This window comes from Tachyglossus aculeatus, chromosome 7 (genome assembly GCF_015852505.1).
Source record: "Tachyglossus aculeatus isolate mTacAcu1 chromosome 7, mTacAcu1.pri, whole genome shotgun sequence".
In the NCBI taxonomy this organism is placed as follows: domain Eukaryota; kingdom Metazoa; phylum Chordata; class Mammalia; order Monotremata; family Tachyglossidae; genus Tachyglossus; species Tachyglossus aculeatus.
The window spans coordinates 29,761,614-29,785,567 of NC_052072.1; the positions used below are offsets into that span (position 1 = coordinate 29,761,614).

At 45.7% G+C, this 23,954-nt stretch overlaps 1 protein-coding gene across 1 annotated transcript; it reads left to right on the forward strand.

The window, feature by feature from the left end:
- The first annotated feature begins 3,216 nt into the window (after window positions 1–3,216).
- On the forward strand, window positions 3,217–22,765 carry DDX20 (DEAD-box helicase 20). The gene is made up of 11 exons (XM_038748775.1): window positions 3,217–3,622; window positions 11,153–11,247; window positions 12,925–13,093; window positions 14,180–14,294; window positions 14,398–14,540; window positions 15,111–15,249; window positions 15,513–15,571; window positions 17,766–17,848; window positions 18,231–18,336; window positions 18,469–18,570; window positions 21,299–22,765. Exons 1-11 carry the CDS (start codon window positions 3,217–3,219, stop codon window positions 22,459–22,461), a joined length of 2,580 nt encoding a protein of 859 aa, XP_038604703.1. The 3' UTR covers window positions 22,462–22,765.
- Window positions 22,766–23,954: the final 1,189 nt, after the last annotated feature.

Sequence of the window (23,954 nt, forward strand, 5' to 3'; positions counted from 1 at the left end):
TAGCGCTCAATAAATACAATTGAATGAATGAATAATCCCCATTTGACAGAAGAGGCTTCTAACGCGTATATATGTCTATATGTTTGTACGTATTTATTACTCTATTTTACTTGTACATATTTATCCTATTTATTTTATTCTGTTAATGTGTTTTGCTGTCTGTCTCCCCCTTCTAGACTGTGAGCCCACTGTTGGGTAGGGACCGTCTTTATAGGTTGTCAACTTGGACTTCCCAAGTGCTCAGTACAGTGCTGTGCACGCAGTTAGCGCTCAATAAATACAATTGAATGAATGAATAATCCCCATTTGACAGAAGAGGCTTCTAACGCGTATATATGTCTATACGTTTGTACATATTTACTACTCTATTAATTTTACTTGTACATATTTATTCTATTGATTTTATCCTGTTAATATGTTTTGTTGTTTCTTTTAGACCGTGAGCCCGCTGTTGGGTAGGGACTGTCTCTAGATGTTGACAACTTGTACTTCCCAAGCGCTTAGTACAGTGCTCTGCACGCAGTAAGTGCTCAATAAAAGCGATCGAATGAATGAACGAATGAATGAATAATCCCCATTTGACAGAAGAGGCTTCTAACGCATATATATGTCTATATGTTTGTACGTATTTATTACTCTATTTATTTTACTTGTACATATTTATTCTATTTATTTTATTTGGTTTATATATTTTGTCGTCTGTCTCCCCCTTCTAGACTGTGAGCCCGCTGTTGGGTAGGGACTGTCTCTATAGGTTGCCAACCTGGACTTCCCAAGCGCTTAGTACAGTGCTGTGCACACAGTAAGCGCTCAATAAATACGATTGAATGAATGAATAATCCCCATTTGACAGAAGAGGCTTCTAACGCGTATATATGTCTATACGTTTGTACGTATTTATTACTCTATTGATTTTACCTGTACATATTTATTCTATTGATTTTATTCTGTTAATATATTTTGTTGTTTCTTCTAGACTGTGAGCCCGCTGTTGGGTAGGGACTGTCTCTATATGTTGCCAACTTGGACTTCCCAAGCGCTTAGTACAGTGCTGTGCACGCAGTTAGCGCTTAATAAATACAATTGAATGAATGAATAATCCAAATTTGACAGAAGGGGCTTCTAACGCGTATATATGTCTATATGTTTGTATGTATTTATTACTCTATTCATTTTACTTGTACATATTTATCCTATTGATTTTATTCTGTTAATGTGTTTTGTTGCCTGTCTCCCCCTTTTAGACTGTGAGCCCACTGTTGGGTAGGGACCGTCTCTAAATGTTGCAAACTTGGACTTCCCAAGTGCTTAGTACAGTGCTGTGCACTCAGTAAGCGCTCAATAAATACAATTGATTGATTGTTGTCTGTCTCCCCCTTCTAGACTGTGAGCCCGCTGTTGGGTAGGGACCGTCTTTATAGGTTGTCAACTTGTACTTCCCAAGTGCTCAGTCCAGTGCTTTGCACACAGTTAGCGCTCAATAAATACGATTGAATGAATGAATATCCCCATTTGACAGAAGGGGCTTCTAACGCGTATATATGTCTATATGTTTGTACGTATTTATTACTCTATTTTACCTGTACGTATTTATTCTATTTATTTTATTTGGTTTATATATTTTGTTGTCTGTCTCCCCCTTCTAGACTGTGAGCCCCCTGTTGGGTAGGGACCGTCTCTATAGGTTGCCAACCTGGACTTCCCAAGCGCTTAGTACAGTGCTCTGCACACAGTTAGCGCTCAATAAATACAATTGAAAGAATGAATAATCCCCATTTGACAGAAGGGGCTTCTAACGCGTATATATGTCTATATGTTTGTACGTATTTATTACTCTTTTTATTTTACTTGTACATATTTATCCTATTGATTTTATTCTGCTAATGTGTTTTGTTCTCTGTCTCTCCCTTTCAGACCGTGAGCCCGCTGTTGGGTAGGGACCGTCTCTAAATGTTGCCAACTTGTACTTCCCAAGCGCTCAGTACAGTGCTGTGCACACAGTAAGCGCTCAATAAATACGATTGATTGATTGATTGACTGATTGATTGACCGTCTCTATATGTTGCCAGCTTGGACTTCCCAAGCGCTCAGTACAGTGCTGTGCATGCAGTAAGCGCTCAATAAATACGATTGATTGATTGATTGATTGATTGATTGATTGACCGTCTCTATATGTTGCCAGCTTGGACTTCCCAAGTGCTCAGTACAGTGCTGTGCACACAGTAAGCGCTCAATAAATACGATTGATTGATTGATTGATTGATTGATTGACCGTCTCTATATGTTGCCAACTTGGACTTCCCAAGCGCTCAGTACAGTGCTCTGCCCACAGTAGGTGCTCAATAAATACGATTGATTGATTGATTGATTGATTGACTGACCGTCTCTCTATGTTGCCAACTTGGACTTCCCAAGCGCTCAGTACAGTGCTGTGCCCACAGTAAGCGCTCAATAAATACGATTGATTGATTGATTGATTGACCGTCTCTCTATGTGGCCAACTTGGACTTCCCAAGCGCTCAGTACAGTGCTGTGCACACAGTAAGCGCTCAATAAATACAATTGATTGATTGATTGATTGATTGACCGTCTCTCTATGTTGCCAACTTGGACTACCCAAACGCTCACTACAGTGCTGTGCACACAGTAAGCGCTCAATAAATACAATTGATTGATTGATTGATTGATTGACCGTCTCTCTATGTTGCCAACTTGGACTTCCCAAGAGTTCAGTACAGTGCTGTGCACACAGTAAGCGCTCAACAAATACGATTGATTGATTGATTGATTGATTGATTGATTGATTGACCGTCTCTCTATGTTGCCAACTTGGACTTCCCAAGCGCTCGGTACAGTGCTGTGCACACAGTAAGCGCTCAATAAATACTATTGATTGATTGATTGACTGATTGATTGACCGTCTCTATATGTTGCCAACTTGGACTTCCCAAGCGCTCAGTACAGTGCTGTGCCCACAGTAAGCGCTCAATAAATACGATTGATTGATTGATTGACTGATTGATTGACCGTCTCTAGATGTTGCCAACTTGGACTTCCCAAGCGCTCAGTACAGTGCTGTGCCCACAGTAAGCGCTCAATAAATACGATTGATTGATTGATTGATTGATTGACCGTCTCTATATGTTGCCAACTTGGACTTCCCAAGCGCTCAGTACAGTGCTCTGCCCTCAGTAGGCGCTCAATAAATAGGATGGAATGGATGACGTGCTCCCCCTGTCGGTCGGAGCCGGAAGGGCCCGCGCCGCCGGCGCCGCCCGCCCCTCCGCGGATTGTCCGTGTCGCCCCGGGAGGGGGCCCAATAAAGTTTTCAGCGCCTCCCCGGCGCCCCCCAAGTCTCGCGAGAGCGCGGCCGGGCCGGGGCAGATGGCTGAGGAGGAGGCGCCGCGGGCGCCGCCATGGCGGGCGGGCCCGGCGCTGAGGCGAGCGGCCCACGACGTGCGGTCGTCGCGGACGCGGACGGGGGACGCGCTGGGGCCGGAGCCCGCCTCCTTCGGGGCGCTGCTGCTGTCGGGGCCCGTGCTGGAGGGGCTGCGGGCGGCCGGCTTCGAGCGGCCCTCCCCGGTGCAGCTAAAGGCCATCCCGCTCGGACGCTGCGGGCTCGGTGAGGAGGCACCCCCATTCAATCGATCGATCGATCGATCAATCGTATTAATTACCTCCCTCCCTCTGCCCATCCGCCAAGCTAGCTCTCTTCCTCCCTCCAAGGCCCTGCTGAGAGCTCACCTCCTCCAGGAGGCCTTCCCAGATTGAGCCCCTTCCTTCCTCTCCCCCCGTCCCCCAGTCAGCCAGCCATTCAATCAATCAATCAATCGATCGATCAGTCGTATTTATTACCTCCCTCCCTCTGCCCATCCGCCAAGCTAGCTCTCTTCCTCCCTTCAAGGCCCTGCTGAGAGCTCACCTCCTCCAGGAGGCCTTCCCACACTGAGCCCCTTCCTTCCTCTCCCCCTCATCTTACCTCCTTCCCTTCCCCAAAACACCTGTATATATGTATATATGTTTGTACATATTTATTACTCTATTTATTTTACTTGTACATATCTATCCTATTTATTTTATTTTGTTAGTATGTTTGGTTTTGTTCTCTGTCTCCCCCTTTTAGACTGTGAGCCCACTGTTGGGTAGGGACTGTCTCTATATGTTGCCAATTTGTACTTCCCAAGCGCTTAGTACGGTGCTCTGCACATAGTAAGCGCTCAATAAATACGATTGATTGATTGATTATTATGGAGAAGCCGCGTGGCTCTGTGGAAAGAGCCCGGGCTTTGGGGTCAGAGGTCACGGGTTCAAATCCCATCATCATCGGTCGTATTTATTGAGAGCTTACTGTGTGCAGAGCACTGGACCTAAGCGCTTGGGAAGTACAAATTGGCAACATATAGAGACAGTCCCTACCCAACAGCGGGAAAATAATAATGGCATTTGTTAAGCACTTACTACGTGCAAAGCACTGTTCTAAGCGCTGGGGGGGGGATACAATGGGATCAAGTTGTCCCACGTAGGGCTCACAGTCTTATTCCCCATTTTTACAGGTGAGGTAACTGAGGCTCAGAGAAGTTAAGTGACTTGCCCAAGGTCACACAGCAGACCTGTGGTGGAGCCGGGATTTGAACCCACGACCTCTGACTCCAAAGCCCGGGCTTTTTCCACTGAGCCACAATGCTTCTCTATCCCAGCCCCGCCAATGGTCAGCTGTGTGACTTTGGGCAAGTCACTTCAATCAATCAATCAATCAATCAATCGTATTTATTGAGCGCTTACTGTGTGCAGAGCACTGTACTAAGCGCTTGGGAAGTACAAGCTGGCAACAACAACAACAACTTCACTTCTCTGCGCCTCAGTTCCCTCATCTGTAAAATGAGGATTAAAACTGTGAGCCCCCCCGTGGGACAACCTGATCACCTTGTAACCTCTCCAGCGCTTAGAACAATGCTTGGCACAGAGTAAGCGCTTAACAAATACCATCATTATTATTATTATTATTTATTGAGCGCTCACTGTGTGCAGAGCACTGGATTAAGCGCTTGGGAAGTCCAAGTTGGCAACAACAACAACAACTTCACTTTTCTGCGCCTCAGTTACCTCATCTGTAAAATGAGGATTAAAACTGTGAGCCCTCCCCGTGGGACAACCTGATCACCTTGTAACCTCTCCAGCGCTTAGAACAGTGCTTTGCACAGAGTAAGCGCTTAACAAATACCAGCATCATTATTATTATTATTTATTGAGCGCTCACTGTGTGCAGAGCACTGGACTCAGCGCTTGGGAAGTCCAAGTTGGCAACATAGAGAGACGGTCCCTACCCAACAGCGGGCTTACAGTCTAGAAGGGGGAGACGGACAACAAAACATATTAACAAAATAGAATAAATATGTACAAATAAAATAGAGTAATAAATATGTACAAACATATATACATATATACAGGTGCTGTGGGGAGGGGAAGGAGGTAAGGCTGGGGGGATGGGGAGGGGGAGAGGAAGGAGGGGGCTCAGTCTGGGAAGGCCTCCTGGAGGAGGTGAGCTCTCAGTAGGGCTGCTCAGTAGGGCATTCAGTCAGTCATTCAGTCAGCCATTAAGTCAGTCATCCTGTCATTCATTCAATCGTATTTATTAATAATAATAATAATGATGGTATTTGTTAAGCGCTTACTATGTGCAAAGCACTGTTCTAAGCGCTGGGGGGATCCAAGGTGATCAGGTTGTCCCACGTGGGGCTCACAGTCTTAATTCCCATTTTACAGTTGAGAGAACTGAGGCTCAGAGAAGTTAACTGACTTGCCCAAGGTCACAGCAGACATGTGGTGGAGCCAGGATAAAGCACTGTTCTCAGCGCTGGGGGGATACAAGGTGATCAGATTGCCCCACGTGGGGCTCACAGTCTTAACCCCCACTTTACAGGTGAGGGAACTGAGGCACGAGAAGTTAAGTGACTTGCCCAAAGTCACACAGCTGACAATTGGCAGAGCCGGGATTTGAACCCCCGGCCTCCAACTCCAAAGCCCGTGCTGTTTCCACTGAGCCAAGCTGTGTGCAGAGCACTGTACTAAGCGCTTGGGAAGTCCAAGTTGGCAACATATAGAGACGGTCCCTACCCAACAGTGGGCTCACAGTTGTATTTATTGAGCGCTTACTGTGTGCGGAGCACAGCGTGGCTCAGTGGAGACGGTCTCTACTGTGAGCCCCATGTGGGACTTCCTGATCACCTTGTATCCTCCTCAGCGCTTAGAACAGTGCCTTGCACATAGTAAGCGCTTAACAAATGCTATGATTATTATTATTATTATTATTATTATTATTATTATTACCCAGCAACGGGCTCCCAGTCTAGAAGGGGGAGACAGACGACAAAACACGGAGAAAGGTGTCAAAATCGTCGGAATAAATAGAACTATAGGTATCTGCACATAGTTCATTCATTGTCATATTTATTGAGCGCTTACTGTGTGCACAGCACTGTACTAAGCGCTTGGGAAGTACAAGTCGGCAACAGGTAGAGACGGTCCCTACCCAACAACGGGCTCACAGTCTATTGAGCGCTTACTGTGTGCAGAGCATTGTACTAAGCGCTTGGGAAAGTACAGTTCGGCAACAGAGACGGTTCCTACCCAACAACGGGCTCGCAGTCTGTTGAGCGCTTACTGTGTGCAGAGCATTGTACTAAGCGCTTGGGAAAGTACAATTCGGCAACTGATAGAGACGGTCCCTCCACAACAGTGGGCTCACAATCTAGAAGGGGGAGACAGATGACAAAACAAAACATGTAGACAGGTGTCAAAATCGTCAGAACAAATAGAATTATAGCTGTCTGCACATCATTCGTTCATTCAGTCGTATTTATTGAGCGCTTACTGTGTGCAGAGCACCTGTACTAAGCACTTGGGAAGTACATGTCGACAACATATACAGATGTTCCCTACCCAACAACGGGTTCACAGTCTAGAAGGGGGAGACAGACAACAAAACAAAACATGTAGACAGGTGTCAAAATGTCAGAATAAATAGAATTATAGCTATCTGCACATCATTAACAAAAATAGAATAGTAAATATGTACAAGTTAAATAGAGTAATAAATCTACAAATATATACAAGTGCTGTGGGGAGGGGAAGGAGGTAGGGCGGTTGGGTTGGGGAGGAGGAGAGGAAAAAGGGGGCTCAGTCTGGGAAGGCCTCTTGGAGGAGGGGAGCTCTCAGTAGCGCATACTGTGTACAGAGCACTGGACTAAGCGCTGGGGAAGTACAAGTTGGCTACAGATAGAGACGGTCCCTACCCAACAATGGGCTCACAGCCTAGAAGGGGGAGACAGACAAGAAAACAAAACATGTAGACAGGTGTCAAAATCGTCAGAACAGATAGAATTATAGCTATCTGCATGTCATTAACAAAAATAGAATAGTAAATATGTACAAGTTAGAGTAATAAATTTGTACAGGTATGTACATGTGCTGTAGGGAGGGGAAAGAGGTAATATTGATGGCATTTGTTAAGTGCTTACTATGTGCAAAGCACTGTTCTAAGCACTGGAGAAGGTTATCAGATTGTCCCACGTGGGGCTCACAGTCTTAATCCCCATTTTACAGATGAGGTAACTGAGGCACAGAGAAGTTAAGTGACTTGTCCAAAGTCACACGGCTGAAAAGTGGCAGAGTAGGGATTTGAACCCATGACCTCTGACTCCCAAGCCTGTCCTCTTTCCATTGAGCCATGCTGCTTCTCTAAGTAGGGCCGGGGGGCGGATGGGGAGAAGGAGAGGAAAAAGGGGGCTCAGTTTGGGAAGGCCTTCTGGAGGAGGTGAGCTCTCAGTAGTGTGTACTATGTGCAGAGCACCGGACTAAGCGCTTGGGAAGTACAAGTCGGCAACAGATAGAGACAGTCCCTACCCAATAATGGGCTCACAGGCTAGAAATAATGATGATGGTGTGTGCCAGGCACTATACCAAGCGCTGGATTGGATAGCCAAGCAAATTGAGTTGTTCATCCCCATTTTACAGATCAGGTAACTGAGGCACAGAGATTTAAGTGGCTTGCCCAAAGTCATACAGCTGACAAGCGGCAGAGACAGGATTAGAACCCATGACCTCTGACTCCCAAGCCCGGGCTCTTTCCATTGATCCACGCTGCCAGTCTCACTTCCTCAACATCGCCAAGATCCGCCCTTTCCTCTCCGTCCAAACTGCTACCTTGCTGGTTCAATCTCTCAACCGATCCAGACTGTGTTACCGCATCGGCCTCCTTTCTGTCTCTCCCTGCTTCAGTCTATACTTCACTCTGCTGCCCGGATTATCTATGTACAGAAGTGCTCTGGGCATGTCACTCCCCTCTTCAAAAATCTCCAGTGGTTGCCCATCAACCTTCGCATAACGCAAAACTCCTCACTCTCGACTTCAAGGCTATCCATCCCCTCGCCCCCTCCTACCTCACCTCCCTTCTCTCCTTCTCCAGCCCAGCCCGCACCCTCCGCTCCTCTGCCGCTCACCTCCTCACTGGGCCTCGTTCTCACCTGTCCCGCCGTCGACCCCCGGCCCACATCCTCCCTCTGGCCTGGAATGCCCTCCCTTCTCACACCTGCCAAACTAGCTCTCTTCCTCACTTCATAGCCCTACTGAGAGCTCACCTCCTCCAGGAGGCCTTCCCTGACTGTGCCCCCCCTTATCCCTCTGCTTCTCCTCCCTTCCCCATCGCCCCCACTCCCTCCACCCTACTCCCTTCCCCTCCCCACAGTACATATTTATTACTCTGTTTTATTAATGATGTGTATATAGCTATAATTCTCTTTATTTTGATGGTATTGATGCCTGTCTACTTGTTTTGTTTTGTTTTCCCCTCCCCACAGCACTTATGTATACTTGTACATATTTATTACTCTGTTTTATTAATGATGTGTATGTAGCTATAATTCTCTTTATTTTGATGGTATTGATGCCTATCTACTTGTTTTGTTTTGTTGTCCGTCTCCCCGCTTCTAGACCGTGAGCCCGTTGTGGGGTGGGGGTTGTCTCTATATGCCGAATTGTACTTTCCAAGCGCTTAATACAGTGCTCTGCACACAGTAAGCGCTCAATGAGTACGATTGAATGAATGAATGAATGACATGGACACAGCAGCGGCTCTCGAGAGGCCAGGGTGGGACAGGGCATCCCTGCGCTGACAGTTTTTTTTTTTTTTTTAAATGGCATCTGTTATGCGTTTACTATGTGCCAGGCACTGTGCTGAGCCCTGGGATAGATAATAATAATCATAATTCTGGTATTAAGCACTTACTATATGTGGGCACTGTGCTAAGCCATGGGATAGATAATAATTCTGGAATTAAGGGTTATTGTGCCATGCACTATGCTAAGCTCTGGGGTAGATAACAGTAATAATAATAATGGTGATTTTTAAGCACTTACTATGTGCCGGGCACTGTGCTAATCACTGGGATAGATAATAATAATAATAATGATGGTATTTGTTAAGTGTTGACTATGTGCCAGGCACTGTGCTAAGCACTGGGGTGGATAATAAGGATGATACTTAAGTGCTTACTATATTCAAGGTACTGTGCTAAGCACTGGGGCAGATAATAGTAATGATGGTATTTAAAGTGCTTACTGGTGCTAGGCACTGTGCTAAGTGCTGGGGTAGATGATAATGATAGTAATTGTTAAGCACTTACTATGTGCTAGGCACTGTGCTAAGTGCTGGGGTAGATGATAACAATAATAATGATGGTATTTGTTAAGGTTTATTATATGCCAGACGCTGTACTAAGCTCTGGGATGGATACAAACAGTTCGAGTTGGATGCAGGCCCGGTCCCATGTGGGGCTCATAGTCTCAATCCCCGTTTTAAAGATGGGGTAACTGAGGCATGGAGAAGCGATACGACCTGTCCTAAGTCACGTAGCACACGAGTGGCAGAGCTGGGATTAGAATATAGGTCCTCTGACTCACGGGCCTGTTCTGTATGCACTAGGCCACGCTGCCTGCTGGGTGACCCTGGCCAAGTCACTTCATGTGTCCGTGCCTCAGTTTCCTCATCTCCTTGCCCCTTAGACTAGGAACCCCCTTGTAGAATGGAAGACTAACCTTGATTATCTTGTATTCTTCCAACCGCTTAGTGTAATGCCCTGTGCACAGTAAGCACTCAGTAAATACCATTGATTGATTGGGACTAGGATTGTGTCCAACTTGATTATCTAGGGTCACCCCAGCGCTTAACCCAGTGGTTGGCACACTGCAAGGGCTTAACGAGAACCGCAGTTATTACTGAGGCGTGGGGATCGTTCTCCATCCCCCCCCATCTTACCTCCTTCCCTTCCCCACAGCACCTGTATATATGTATATATGTTTGTACATATTTATCACTCTATTTATTTTACTTGTACATATCTATTCTATTTATATTATTTTGTTAATATGTTTGGTTTTGTTCTCTGTCTCCCCCTTTTAGACTGTGAGCCCACTGTTGGGTAGGGACTGTCTCTATGTGTTGCCAACTTGTACTTCCCAAGCGCTTAGTACAGTGCTCTGCACACAGTAAGCGCTCAATAAATACAATTGATGATGATGATGATGATGATGATGATCGTTGGAGTTGGAGGTGGGGCACCAGTGCCAGAGACTCTCTTCCTCCCTTCATGAGAGCTCACCTCCTCCAGGAGGCCTTCCCAGACTGAGCCCCCGCCTTCCTCTCCACCTCCACCCCCTCCCCATCCCCCCCACCTTACCTCCTTCCCCTCCCCACAGCACCTGTATATATGTAAATATGTTTGTAAATATTTATTACTCTATTTTATTTGTACATATTTATCCTATTTATTTTATTTTGTTAATATGTTTTGTTTTGTTGTCTGTCTCCCCCTTCTAGACTGTGAGCCCACTGTTGGATAGGGACCGTCTCTATATGTTGCCAACTTGTACTTCCCAAGCACTTAGTACAGTGCTCTGCACACAGTAAGCTCTCAAGAAATGTGATTGAATGAATGAATGACTCCTAAAAAATTCTTTGGTTACGGTCAGCTTTCTCTGGGCCACCAGGGAACGTGGGGTAGGGGCAGTGGGAGGGCATGCCAGCTGAGTCCAGGGGCAGCCATGCTGGGGTTTTTCTTGCCCACCTAATAGTCTCTTGCCTTCCAATAACTTTCAGATTTGATCGTCCAAGCCAAGTCAGGCACAGGAAAAACCTGTGTGTTCTCCACTGTGGCGTTGGACTCTCTGATACTCGAAAATCCAGCAACTCAGGTGAGTCCCAGCAGAATCTTAGCGTTGAGGAAAAGGTCTAAGGACTGGATGTTTTCTCTGGCTGTTATCTCAACTAAAGTTGATGCCCGGATCATTTTTCAGAAAAAATTGTTTAGTCCTTGTCTCCCCACTCCTCAAGAACCTTCAGTGGTTGCCCATCTTCCTCTGAATCAAACAGAAATGAAACTCCTTACTGTTGGCTTTAAAGCACTCAATCACCTTGACCCCTCCTATCTTACTCCCCAGATTTCCTACTACAACCCATCATGCACACTTTGCTCCTCCAATGCCAACTTACTCACTGTACCTAGATCTCATCTATCTCACCACCAACCCCTCATCCATGTCCTCCCTCTGGCCTGGACCCCCCTTCCCTATCCCCCTTCCCTTTCATATCTTACAGGCCACCATTCTCCCCACTTTAAAAGCCTTATTAAAATTACATCTCCAAGAGACCTTCCCTGACCAAGCCCTCATTTCCCCCCCTCCATCTCCCATCTGCATCACCCTTGCACATGGATGTATCCTTATTCACCCCTGTAGCAATTTTGAACATATCTGTAATTTATTTTAATGTCTGTCTCCCCCTCTAGACTGTTAGTTCCTTGTGGGTAGGGAACATGTCTATCAACTCTGTTTTAGCAGCAGCGTGGCTTAGTGGTAAGAACACGGGCTTGGGAGGTCGTGGGTTCTAATCCCAGATCTGCCACTTATCAGTTGTGTGACTTTGGGCAAGTCACTTAACTTCTCTGTGCCTCAGTTACCTCATCTGTAAAATGGGGATTAAGACTGTGAGCCCCAGGTGGGACAACCGAGATTACCTTGTATCTACCCCAGTGCTTATAACAGTGCTTGGCACATAGTAAGCACTTAACAAATACCATTATTATTGTATTGTACTTGCCCAAGCAGTTAGTACTGCACTCTGCACACACAAGTGCTCGATTAAAAACAATTGAATGCCCGGTGTAGCTTAGTGGAGAGAACACAAAACTGGGAGTCAGGAGACCTGGGTTCTACTCCCAACTCTGCCACTTGGCTGCTCTGTGTCCTTTGGCAAGTCATTTCAATTCCCTGTGCCATAGTTTTCTCAGTGATAAAATGGGGATTAAATACCTGTGCTCCCCATTAGACTGCAAGCCCTATGAGGACAGGGACTGTGTCTCATCTGATTGTCTTGTATTCCTCCCCAGCGCTTAGCCCATACCCTGGCACATAGGAAGCTCTTACAAATACCACCGTGGTCATTGTTACAGTTATGGAACTGGAATTCATTCATTCGTATTTATTGAGTGCTTACTGTGTGGAGAGCACTGTATTTCACCATGCGTTTCTAGAAAAGAAGCATTTCAAGTTTTTATGTGCCTGAATTCCTCAAGTGGGTAGTCCCTGAGAATGTGAAGTCTTTATTCTCTTAGTTTGGTCCAAATTATCTTAAAAGCTCTATTAACATCAAGGGCGAGTTTGTGATGTAGCCCACAGACTACTAGGTTGTTCTATAATCTTTTCTGAGATTTTCATCTTCTCCCAGACCTTTGCAATAATGAGTAAATAATAATGATAATTGCTAGCTATTTGCTCATAAATCTATAGCTCCTGAAAGAATCCACATGCTATTACTGAGTCATCTGACTCTTCATTAGTTACACTAAGCAGTTGATTCTGGATTTCTTACAGATCCTGGTATTGGCTCCTACTAGAGAGATTGCGGTGCAGATTCATTCAGTCATCACCGCCATTGGAGTCAAGTTGGAAGGTTTGGAATGCCATGTCTTCATTGGAGGAACCCCTTTATTTCAAGACAAATCCAGACTCAAGAAGTGTCATATAGCGGTTGGCTCTCCAGGTAAGATTTTTTTATTTTTGGTATCCCTTCAGTTATGGTCACCACTGAGTGCCGCCTTTGCCTTCAGAACTAGAAATAGAACTAGGATGTCTGTGCTGTTCTCTGGAGATTTTGATGACCATTTTAAAGCTCATTTATGAAAAGAACCAGACTAGTGAAGTAAAAACTGGATTGGATTGTCAAAGAAGGTTGTGGAATTTATTTCCTTGGAGTCTTTAAGAAAGAAGTCCAGTGTTCTCCCGTTTCCCCTCCTGCCCCCTTTCACCTCCCTCCCATTTATCTGAGGTAAGTTAGGTTGTGTCCAGCCCAAGGGTAGGGAGAGGGACAAGATGTCTAATGGGGTAGGTCAGGGATTCAAGTCCAGGGATTCTGTTTTCTCCAGTTTTTATCTCCTAGCTTTTTCCTGTCCCGCTTTGCATATAAAGCGCGGGGATGAGCTTGGGCCAGGACTCCTTGGGAAGGCATTGGAGTTTGCAGGGGATTAAAAAAAAGAGACCTAGAAACAGACAGGGCAGACACACAGGCACACTCATACTCACTCAGGATCACGCCGACCCCTCTCTTTTCCCCCACCAATTCAAATTGTTTCCCTCTCATTCAAAGCCCTTTAGACATTCAGACTAATAATCCCATACTTTCCTGCATCTGCCACCCTATCAGCTTCTGTTGCATTTGTGTCGTCATTTACCTAATTGCCAACTCACGTTTTTTTACCATTGACAATCTATTCTCCTACTCATTTACCTAGTGAATAATTGATTGTGTTCATTTGCCTTCCTCTTTGGATTCCACGTTCCTTGAGGGCACTTCTTTTGTAGGTGTAAAAGTGTCTAGAATGGTGCTGTGCACACAGTAAGTGCTTAATAATACCAGTGGTTGGTTGATGATGACGCCACTGCTTGTTTCCCTGTGGTCGAGCCAATAATGTAAAAATCTCACTTTGCATCCAGTATCTATGTCTTCATAAATACAACTGTCATATTACTTTAAAACAAAAAATTGTGGCCTGCAGCCAGTACTGTTTTCTGTGGGTGTGGGCTATTGATTGGTTATGGTGACTTGATTGTATTTTTTCCTGAAACACAGGTAGAATAAAGCAGCTGATAGAGCTTGACTACCTGAACACAGCCAGTATTCGTCTTTTTATTCTTGATGAGGCAGACAAACTTCTAGAAGAAGGCAGCTTCCAAGAACAAATAAAGTAAGAAAATGAACTCAGCGCTGACCATTAAATTGGCATTCATAGAGTTCAACTCTGTAGTTTAAAATGATCTGAACAATGTTGATTTTTCTCTGTTCTCTAGTTGGATTTATTCCTCTCTGCCTGCCAACAAACAGATGCTCGCGGTATCGGCTACTTATCCGGAGTGCTTGGCTAATGCTTTGACCAGGTACATGAGGGATCCTACGTTTGTGAGGCTGAACTCCTCTGACCCAAGTCTCATTGGTATGTTCCGATTTCAGCTACTCATTTTCTCCTCTGTTTCAGTGTTTTCTATCACACTCTGATTCTTTTCCATTCCACCCTCTTGGCAGCAGCTTGCATCCTTCTCTTGGTACTGACAGAAACAATACCGGGTGGGTTGGATCATTGGCCTGTGCCTAATGATGGCATATCTTATGTTTTTATATTTATTCTAGTAATATAATTTCTTCATACACTATTGGAAAGAGCATGGGAGTGAGAATCAGGAGACCTGGGTTCTAGTTCCAGCTCTTCTCCCATACCTGTTGTATGACCTAGGGTGAATCATTTCATCTCTCCCACTTTTGTCCCCTGAAAGATGGGGCTAAGATAGACTGAGAGAAGAGCTGTGTCCTCATCTTTTAAACTTATATTTGCCCCAGTGCCTAGTACATAAGTTGTTCAGTGAATGCCATAATTCTGCTTACTACTGTTTGTTTACAGTTTTTGGAAAGGTGTGAAGAAGTATTATAAAGTAGCAAATTCTCATCCCTTGTGTTTAGTAAATCCGTAGTCCTTATTTCTACAGTTTGTTTTCTGTTTTTTTGACAGGTCTGAAGCAGTATTATAAAATAGTGAATTCTCATCCCTTGCCCCATAAGACTTTTGAGGAGAAAACTCAGCATTTGCAGGAACTGTTTAGCCGAATTCCATTTAATCAAGCCTTGGTCTTCTCTAATCTGCACAGCAGGTAATGTCACTTTTAAGACTAAGAAGAGAGGGAGAGGGTGGAGGACTTCAAGAGCATGGAAGAGGAAAAGATGATCTGGGCAATCCTGGAGGTTTTTCTAGATTTGGTTTTACTTCAAGGATGTCAGCCCTTGTCAATCAGTCAAAGGTATTTATGGAGTACTTACTGTGTGCAGAGCACTGTGCTAAGTGCTCGGGAGAGTACCACATAATAGAGTTGGTAGACATTTTCCCTGTCCACAGTGTGTGTCGTGTTTTCCACAGGGCTCAGCATCTGGCTGATATCTTGACCTCCAAAGGTTTTCCAGCTGAGTGCATTTCAGGTAAGTGCCTCTTGTTCAAACTTTGGTCCAAGTAATTAAGCCAGGAGGCTTAATTAGGAAGAAATGCCTTGTCAGATATGCCTGTAGAATTATAAGGCATCACATGGGTATCTTCCAGGTAAATAATTTTTCACAAACATATAAAGTCATTTGCTAGTGGAGAAGCAGTGTGGCTCAGTGGAAAGAGCATGGGCTTTGGAGTCAGAGGTCCCACCTCCGCCAATTGTCAGCTGTGTGACTTTGGGCAAGTCACTTAACTTCTCTGGGCCTCAGTTACCTCATCTGTAAAATGGGGATTAAGACTGTGAGCCCCCTTTGGGACAACCTGCTCACCTTGTAACCTCCCCAGCACTTAGAACAGTGCTTTGCACATAGTAAGCGCTTAATAAATGCCATAACACCCCCCCCCCCCAAAAAAAAAAAAAAACCCTCAATGGCTAAATTTTTTGACTCAATGGATTGGTGGTGAGGACTCACTCTCTCCAAGGAGATGGAGTTTCTGGGGAATGCAAAAATCTGTCCCTCTCAGAAATCTACTGCTCAGTAGAAGTGAAGCCCATCATTCTGCTTTGGGGACAGAAGGCTTCAGAATTATTCCAAATTTGATTTGCCCAATGACCTGTGTAAATTGACTCTATTTTACAAATCAATAGGTGTGAGTCTCTGGTGGAGAGCTTATCTGCACTTTTCTTACCTACGTGTTTTATGAGATTCTTCATTCTGAACTGACATGACAGTTTGTGGTCTTGTAGAAAACAAGAGCTTACCAGTTCACTACAGAAAACTGTTTATCTCCGCTGCACTAACAAGAATAAAAATGAGTTTGGCCCTACGATAAGGGAGCGTAGTAAGTTAGCTTTAAGAAGGGGTCATTTCAGAGTCATGCTTTTGACTGACTTCTAGCCTGGAGCCTTTGAAAGAGGAGATCTTGATAAATTGGGTTACTATTTTCTCTCAGAAAAATATTGTATATTTAGGTCAGCCATCCCTGCAGTGTTCACAAATGGAAAAATCTTATTTCCTTGATTGCATTTCTCAGATATAAAAATACACGGTCAGGACATGTGCAGTGCTGAAAGGGTTTTTTTGTTTTGTTTTTTTAAACAGACCAAAAAAAAAAGCTCTCTCCATTGTCCCTGTTGCCCTGGGCGAGAGTGGGATATTCAGGGGTGGAGGGGTGTGTTGGGGACCAACCGGCCACTGAAGATCTTGCTGGGGATGATGCCCAGGGCTTTGGGGCAGAGTGAAATGGGAGAGGCATCTCTAGTGACTAAGGAGGCAGCAGGTGGCCGCAGGCCCTGCAAATGTTGGGGACCAGTCCCCCCCAATTCCCACGTCCCCTATTCGTGGATTGCCTGGTGACCAGAGAGGCAGCTGGTGACCGCAGGCCCCTCTCCTTAGCCTGGCCCTGTGGGGGCCAGGGCAGTTCCCTATATCCCGCTGTCTTGGGATGCCTGGAGTGTGGGGGACTCTTTTCTCTTCCAGAGCTGAGTTCAGGCTTACTTCCAGCTTTGGTTATGGGAGACGTTATTGAAGTTAGTGCATTAAAAGGTAAAACCCACTTAAAGCACTGAAGTTATGTGACACTTCTTTACTCATATAGTATTGATTTTAAATGATTTTTGCTACCTTCCGACCCCCAGCCCGAATTGCCTGGCTGTAGGGAAGATCTGTACAAGGTCCCTTTGGTCCTGCTCTTCAGCCGAAGCTGGGGTACCTCTTTTCGGCAGGCAGAATTTAGGGTTAAATCTTACAGCAATCTGTACAAGGTCCCTTTGGTCCTGCTCTTCAGCCGAAGCTGGGGTACCTCTTTTCGGCAGGCGGGATTTAGGGTTAAATCTTACAGCATTGTGACCTAGTGGAAGGAGCACAGGCCTGGGACTCAGACAACCTGGCTTCTAATCCTGGCTCTGCCACTTGTTTGCTGTGTGACCTTGGACAAGTCATTTACCCTCTCTATGCTTCAGTTTCCTCATCTGAAAAACGGGGATTAAATCCTACTCCTATTTAGACTGTGACCCCATGTGGGATGGGGACTGTGTCCAACCTGATTAGCTTCTATCTATCACAGTGCTTGGCATATAATAAAAACTTAACAAGAACTGTAATTATTATCATTATTAGTAGCAGCAGCAGCAGCAACCGCAGCACAAGTGTTCCAGTTTGAGAACTAAACATTCCTGTGTTTTTTAAGGCAGCATGAATCAGAACCAACGTCTGGATGCCATGGCTAAACTTAAGCAGTTCCACTGCAGAGTTCTCATTTCGACAGACTTGGTAAGCTTCTTATTCAATTTAAATGCAATTCCATAAATACCATAAAGGAAAAAACCAACTGTTGTTTTACTCATCAGTTCTTTGATTAAAGGCCTCAAAATAATTAGGAAGAATATTTCTTTGACTTTCAAGTATCCTTAATTTTGCCCCTCTGTTACTCTCTGTACAAGGAAAGTAATAGCTGTTCATTTGCCCTGAATGATAAGGGGGTCACTTTGGGAAATGTTTTTATTTCAGTTGTTTTAATTGCCTTGACAAGAGCCGAGGTCATGATAGGCTTGTGTGGGTTTTTCCAGGGGGCTATTGGAATTTGTGGCTGAGGCTTTTAAATAACAAAATTAAGTTCTAAATTGACCATCACTGCTGCCTCATTTGTTTCAAGACTTCCCGAGGAATTGATGCAGAGAAGGTGAATCTGGTTGTGAATTTGGACGTTCCAATGGACTGGGAGACCTACATGCATCGGATTGGCCGAGCTGGCCGCTTCGGTAAGTAGCAGATTGGTTGGAAGAGGGGCATTTTGAGAGGAATATGGAAAGACAGGTTTCATCTGGACTCAGCTAAGAGATTTCCTGGAAATTTCCATCACTCACAATGCCCCGCCCTGCTCCCTGTTTTAGGTACTTTAGGACTGGCTGTGACCTACTGTTGCCGTGGTGAGGAAGAGAACGTAATGATGACCATAGCCCAGAAATGTAACCTGAACCTCCTCTGTTTGCCAGGTATGACCTGTCCACTTTTCTGCCAATGGTATCCTAGAGAATTTCTGAAGAACTGGGAGTTGGCACCACTTGATTACCACCCTAGCTTCATTTCCTTGGGGTTTGGGTGCTAGCGGAATTTAACCCATTCCTTGAAGGAGTTATAGCCCTAGGTTGGCAGGGGGCTTTTCTGGTTGTCGTGTTCCATTATGGGATCATCTGTAGTCCATTTTCTTCTCTTTACACTTTCTTCTGCAAGCACACCTATGTACGCATAATCCATTCACACACCCACCTTCCATTTGGCGGCCTGCATTCTCTGTCTCCCTACACATTTTCTGCTCTCTATCCCATCACCACTCATTCTTTACACCTATTTCCCTGGGCCTTATGTTTTTTTTTTCCCCTTTATCTTAGTTTCTCTGTTCGTCCTCTCGTCTCCTTCTTCTTTCATTTTCTTCCCTGACTTATTTCCTTTTCTCTTCTCCTTTTTCCATTTCTTTCTCTTTTCCTGAGCCTCTAGTTTTCTCTCCCAGTACCACTCTTACTCCTCTAGTTCCTTGGTCATCACTTCCTCCCATCCCTCCGTTCCTCCCAACCCATCCCTCTTCTGCCTTCTTCCCGTACTCACCTTTCTTTCAGCCCTTTCCTCCTACGAGTAACATTGTAAGAAGAAGCAGGGCCTTTACATTTTGCACAAATGAGGATGGATTCCCTGAATTTTACAGGTGGTGAGAAGGTTCTTATTCATGTTAGTTCTTTGCCAGCATTGCTTTCTGTGTGTCAGCTCCCTTGTTATTTAGAATTGTGTTAAGGACTGTTAATCTTTTTAAAACAAGTGAGTCACAACTCCCAAATTTATCCATGTAGAAATGTGGGCCATATGTGCTAGATGTTCATTTGTATACTGTACCCTTTTTTCTCCTAGCTACATTGATTCATTTCTAATGGCACTTACCGTGTGCCAGGCACTGTACTAAGAGCTGGGGTAGATTCAAGCTAATCAGGGTGGACACAGATCATGTCCTATATGGGGCTCACAGTCTTAATCCCCATTTTACTGATGTGGTAACTGGGGCACAGAGAAATTAAGTGTCTGGAACAAGGTCACACAGCAGACAAGTGGCGGAGCTGGGATTAGAACCCAGGTCCTTCTGACTCCCGGGCCTGGGCTCTTTCCACTAGGCCATGCTGCTTCCAAAAATAAAAATAAATTAATTGTAGTATGCTGAGGGTGCTGTGGTTCAGAATTTCCCTGAAAATGAATGAGCTCAAGAATTACTAAGCAAAAGAGTTGAGGGGTTGAGTGACCTACCAGTAGAATATGTTGCCAACTTGTACTTCCCAAGCGCTTAGTACAGTGCCCTGCACACAGTAAGTGCTCAGTACATACGATTTTTTTAATGGCATTTATTAAGCACTTACTATGTGCAAAGCACTGTTCTAAGCGCTGGGAAGGCTACAAGGTGATCAGGTTGTCCCATGGGGGGCTCACAGTCTTAATCCCCATTTTACAGATAAGGTAACTGAGGCCCAGAGAAGTTAAGTGACTTGCCCAAAGTCACACAGCTGACAATTGGTGGAGCCGGGATTCAAACCCATGACCTCTGACCCAAAGCCCGGCCTGTTTCCACCGAGCCACGCTGCTTCTCGATTGCATGAATGAATGAACACAGCACTGTTTTGAGGACCCTGAAGGGAAACACATGATATAGACTATAAGCTCGTTGCGGGCAGGGAACATGTCTGCTAAACTCTGTTGTATAGTACTCTCCCAAAAACCTAGTACAGTGCTCTTCACACAGTAAGTGCTCAAGAAATACGATTAGTAGATACAGAACTGGGGGTGGCCAAGCTTCATGAGCCAGAGAATCACAAGTCAAAAACACAATGTGGTCTAGAGCTGCAGCTCAAAAAGCCAGTTCTTTGAACTGAAATGGGATGGTAGCAGTTAGTGGCCCAGCCCCACTTTAGTGACTGAGGGAAAATAATAAATATCTAAGCATGTGTGTGGGTGTTACAAAACAAGTCAGGAAGAGCCACAGTTTGGCCACCCCTGCTCTTGAAAGAAGGTTGAAAGGGAAGCAGCATGGCGTAGTGGATTGAGCACGGGCCTGGGAATCTGAAGGTCATGGGTTCTAATCCCAGATCCACCACTTGTACGTTGTTTGACCTTGGGCAAGCCACTTCACTTCCCTGTGCCTCAGTTACCTCATTTGTAAAATGGGGATTAAGACCCAAAGCCCCTTGCGGGACAGGGACTGTGTCCAATCCAGATTGGTTTGTATCCACCCCTGTGCTTAGTATGGTGCCTGGCACATAGCGCTTAATAAATACCATTATAATTATTAAAAAAATAATGATTTGACTCTGTTGACATATAACGCCAGTTGTTTCAAGATGAGACTCAACTCCTGGCAACCAGAAAAGAGCAATACAAGATTTCTTCTTGGGAAGCAGCATGGCTTATAGTGGAAAGAGCCACAGACCTGGGCTCTAATGCCGGCTCTGCCACCTGCCTGTTGTATAAGATTAATTTCTCTGGGCTTCAGTTTCCTCAGCTGTAAAATGGGGATTCAGTACTGGTCTCCCTCTGACAGACTGTAAGCCCCATGTGGGGACTGTGCCCAACATGATTATCTTGTTTCCATTGTAGAGCTTAGTACAGTGCCTGGCACATAGTAATCACTTAACAAGCGCCATTTAAAAAAAAAAAAAAAATCTTAGCTTTTTTATCACTCTCACCTAGACCCGATCCCAGCTGGCTTGATGGAAGAATGTTTGGAGTGGGATGTGGAAGTCAAAGCCGCCGTGCCCTCAGCAAGGTCGGTGAGCGCTCCTAGGCTTCCTCTTCAGAAAGCAGCTCTGAAACCAGAACAAGACAGCGGGAGCCCAGGAGCGGTGCAGCACCTTGCAGCTCCCCCAGACTCTGCCACTTCTCCTGCAGTCGCAACAAAGTCAAAAAGATGCAAACCAAAACTCTCCAGAAAAGACCCTGGCGACTGGCTGCAGCCGGAAAAAGCAGAGCCCCCAAACTCTGTGCAACCCCTGGACCCAGGGACCAAGGTCCTTGAGACTCTTAGACAAAGTGGCAGTAGTAAGCCCCAAGGCAAAGAAGCGTCCCAAAGCCCGCTTCCCAAAATTCCCTGTCTCTCCTCCTTTAAAGCCCAGCTCCCGTCCCTGACTTGGACTTTTGCTGAACTGGTGGAGGACTACGAACACTTTATTAAAGAAGGGCTAGAGAAGCAGGTCCAAATCATCAGACATTACACCGGCCCCGAGAAGCAGACCGGACCCCACCAAAACGGTCCAGCGGAACGGCAAAAGTCTGAAGAGAGCGGGCAGGCCCCGGTGAGCCAGTTCCAGTCTGAGTATTCCGATAGCGAGGGCGATTCCTACAGCTCCGGGGCTTCCTCCTCCTGCAAAGGCAATGAGTTTCACTTAGAAGGCTCTTCCGACAGCCAAGCGCAAGATGGCGGGCGGGACATGGACACTGGGGACTGGACCCCGCCAAGCCAGAGCCCAAAGGTACGTGCCACCCCCCGGCCAGAGCCCGAGGGGCCACCTCAAATCCACACTCGTCGTTTGGGGAAGGGGCCGTCAGCCAAACAGAATGCCAAGCGGAGCTGGAAGAGGATCGCCCAGCAGTCCTCCCGCCCCTTCCAGCGAGAATCCCGAGAAGACAGTTGGGATGACTGTTCCCGTGACCGTTCTGGCGACAGGCTCCGTGGCTTTGGCTCTGATCCTCAGAGTTATGAGAATTACTGGAGATCTTACTATCAGGCGTGGCAGCATTACTACATGTCAGCGTCTCACCTGTACTCTCGAAACATGCAGAGGCACTCCAACTGGATGACAGCATATCACATGAACGCCGTGTATCTCCAGGAATTGATGCGAGGAGACCTGTAATTGAAGTACATGGGGCTCGCTGAGCCTTCAGGGGGCCTAGAGGAAATGTAGATCGATGGCTGGCAGACGGCAGAACCGTTCTCTCCATCCCCCAGGATGACCAAGGAGGCTGTGAGCGGCTTGGGACTTGGGTGGGGCTGAAACTGTTCTTCCTTTTCCTTCCTGTCCTTTTGGGGAAGTTTTGTAGTTCCACTCTGTTGACTTGAGAACCATCTTCAATATTCTGGATAGCCTCTTAAATGTTCTTATATACCATTCCCCTATTGCCCCTTCATTAAAAACTACTGCCAGCTCAGAGAACCCACTTTAATTTGCGTGGCCTGGAGTATGTGGTAGAGTGAGGGTTGTTGGGCAAAAGAGTGTACAAGCCAGGATTTCCACGGTAGTCCTAGTAGTAGGAATAGCAGTGCTGGGGTAATTTTGCAAGGGCTTACTTAGATTAAGATGAGAAGGGCCTTCAGGAAAGGAACCTCACTTTCAGACATTTTCTAGGAAGAGCTTGCATCATGGTTGATTGTTCAGATACATGTCTTCTGTAATGGAGAGTGTGAAAGCTTTGGCCCCAAGATGAGCCAATTTGGGACCAATAGGGAATCAGCCCTATTTGAGGGTTGCTTAGCTCTCAGTCCAGTTTTTAGTAGATTATATCAAGCTCAGGCCCTGCAGAGGTTGGCAGAGGGGAGGGCAGGCTCTTGGGTCCATCTTGGTTACTGAACCTCACCCTTCCACAGTTCAGAATTGTCTTTTGCATGTATTTGCTCTGGAGATATTGCAAGGCTTATTGCAAAATTAAGCCACCCACCGGTTACTTGGGCAAAAGGAAATAGCAAGCGGACATAAATGATTTTCCCATGGTCATCTCTAATGCTTGCAGCCATAATAATTTCTTCCTATAACCCACATTACTTCATCCTAAATAAACTCCCCTTCTACAGATGAGGTAACTGAGGCACAGAGAAGTAAAGTGACTGGCCCAAAGTCACGCACCTAAGTGGCAGAGCTGGGATTAGAACCCACAACCTCTGACTCCCGAGCCCATGCTCTTTCCACTGAGCCATTCTGCTTCTCTATTAGCTCTGAAGTTAATTGCAGTTTCTTTTGAGGTCTCTGTAATTTGTGTGTGTGTGTGTGTAGATATATAATTTTTTGGGCTGCGGGGGACAGTCCAAGATGAATGTGGTGGGGCTGGAAAACTTTGAATTTTCCTGGCTCCCATTGCTGTTCCTTCAAGTAAGTATATTTCATATGTTTTAGTGGCTGCTGAAGAATCCCCCTCAAGTTGTATCCCTGGTTTAGGGGCAAGTAGGATACTTTTTTATGTACTCCTTTCACCCTGACGTCTTCCAAAGCTAGAAAGGCTGTGGGCTGCGGAGCAGGAGTGACATCTAGTGGGTTATGATCAGAGCCAACACCTGGGATGTATTTCAGATTCCACATCTCCCGCGGGTGCACAGGAAATGATCTAATTCAGACCTCTAGGTGCAAGCAGCACT

What these genes read in the sequence shown, in the direction of transcription:
- DDX20 (XM_038748775.1), top strand. Translation starts at nt 3,217, where the DNA reads ATGGATGACGTGCTCCCCCTGTCGGTCGGAGCCGGAAGGGCCCGCGCC. An exon ending in CTCTGACCCAAGTCTCATTG is followed by an intron (nt 14,541 to 15,110) that starts GTATGTTCCGAT and finishes TTTTTTTGACAG; the next exon opens with GTCTGAAGCAGTATTATAAA. An exon ending in TCCAGCTGAGTGCATTTCAG is followed by an intron (nt 15,572 to 17,765) that starts GTAAGTGCCTCT and finishes GTGTTTTTTAAG; the next exon opens with GCAGCATGAATCAGAACCAA.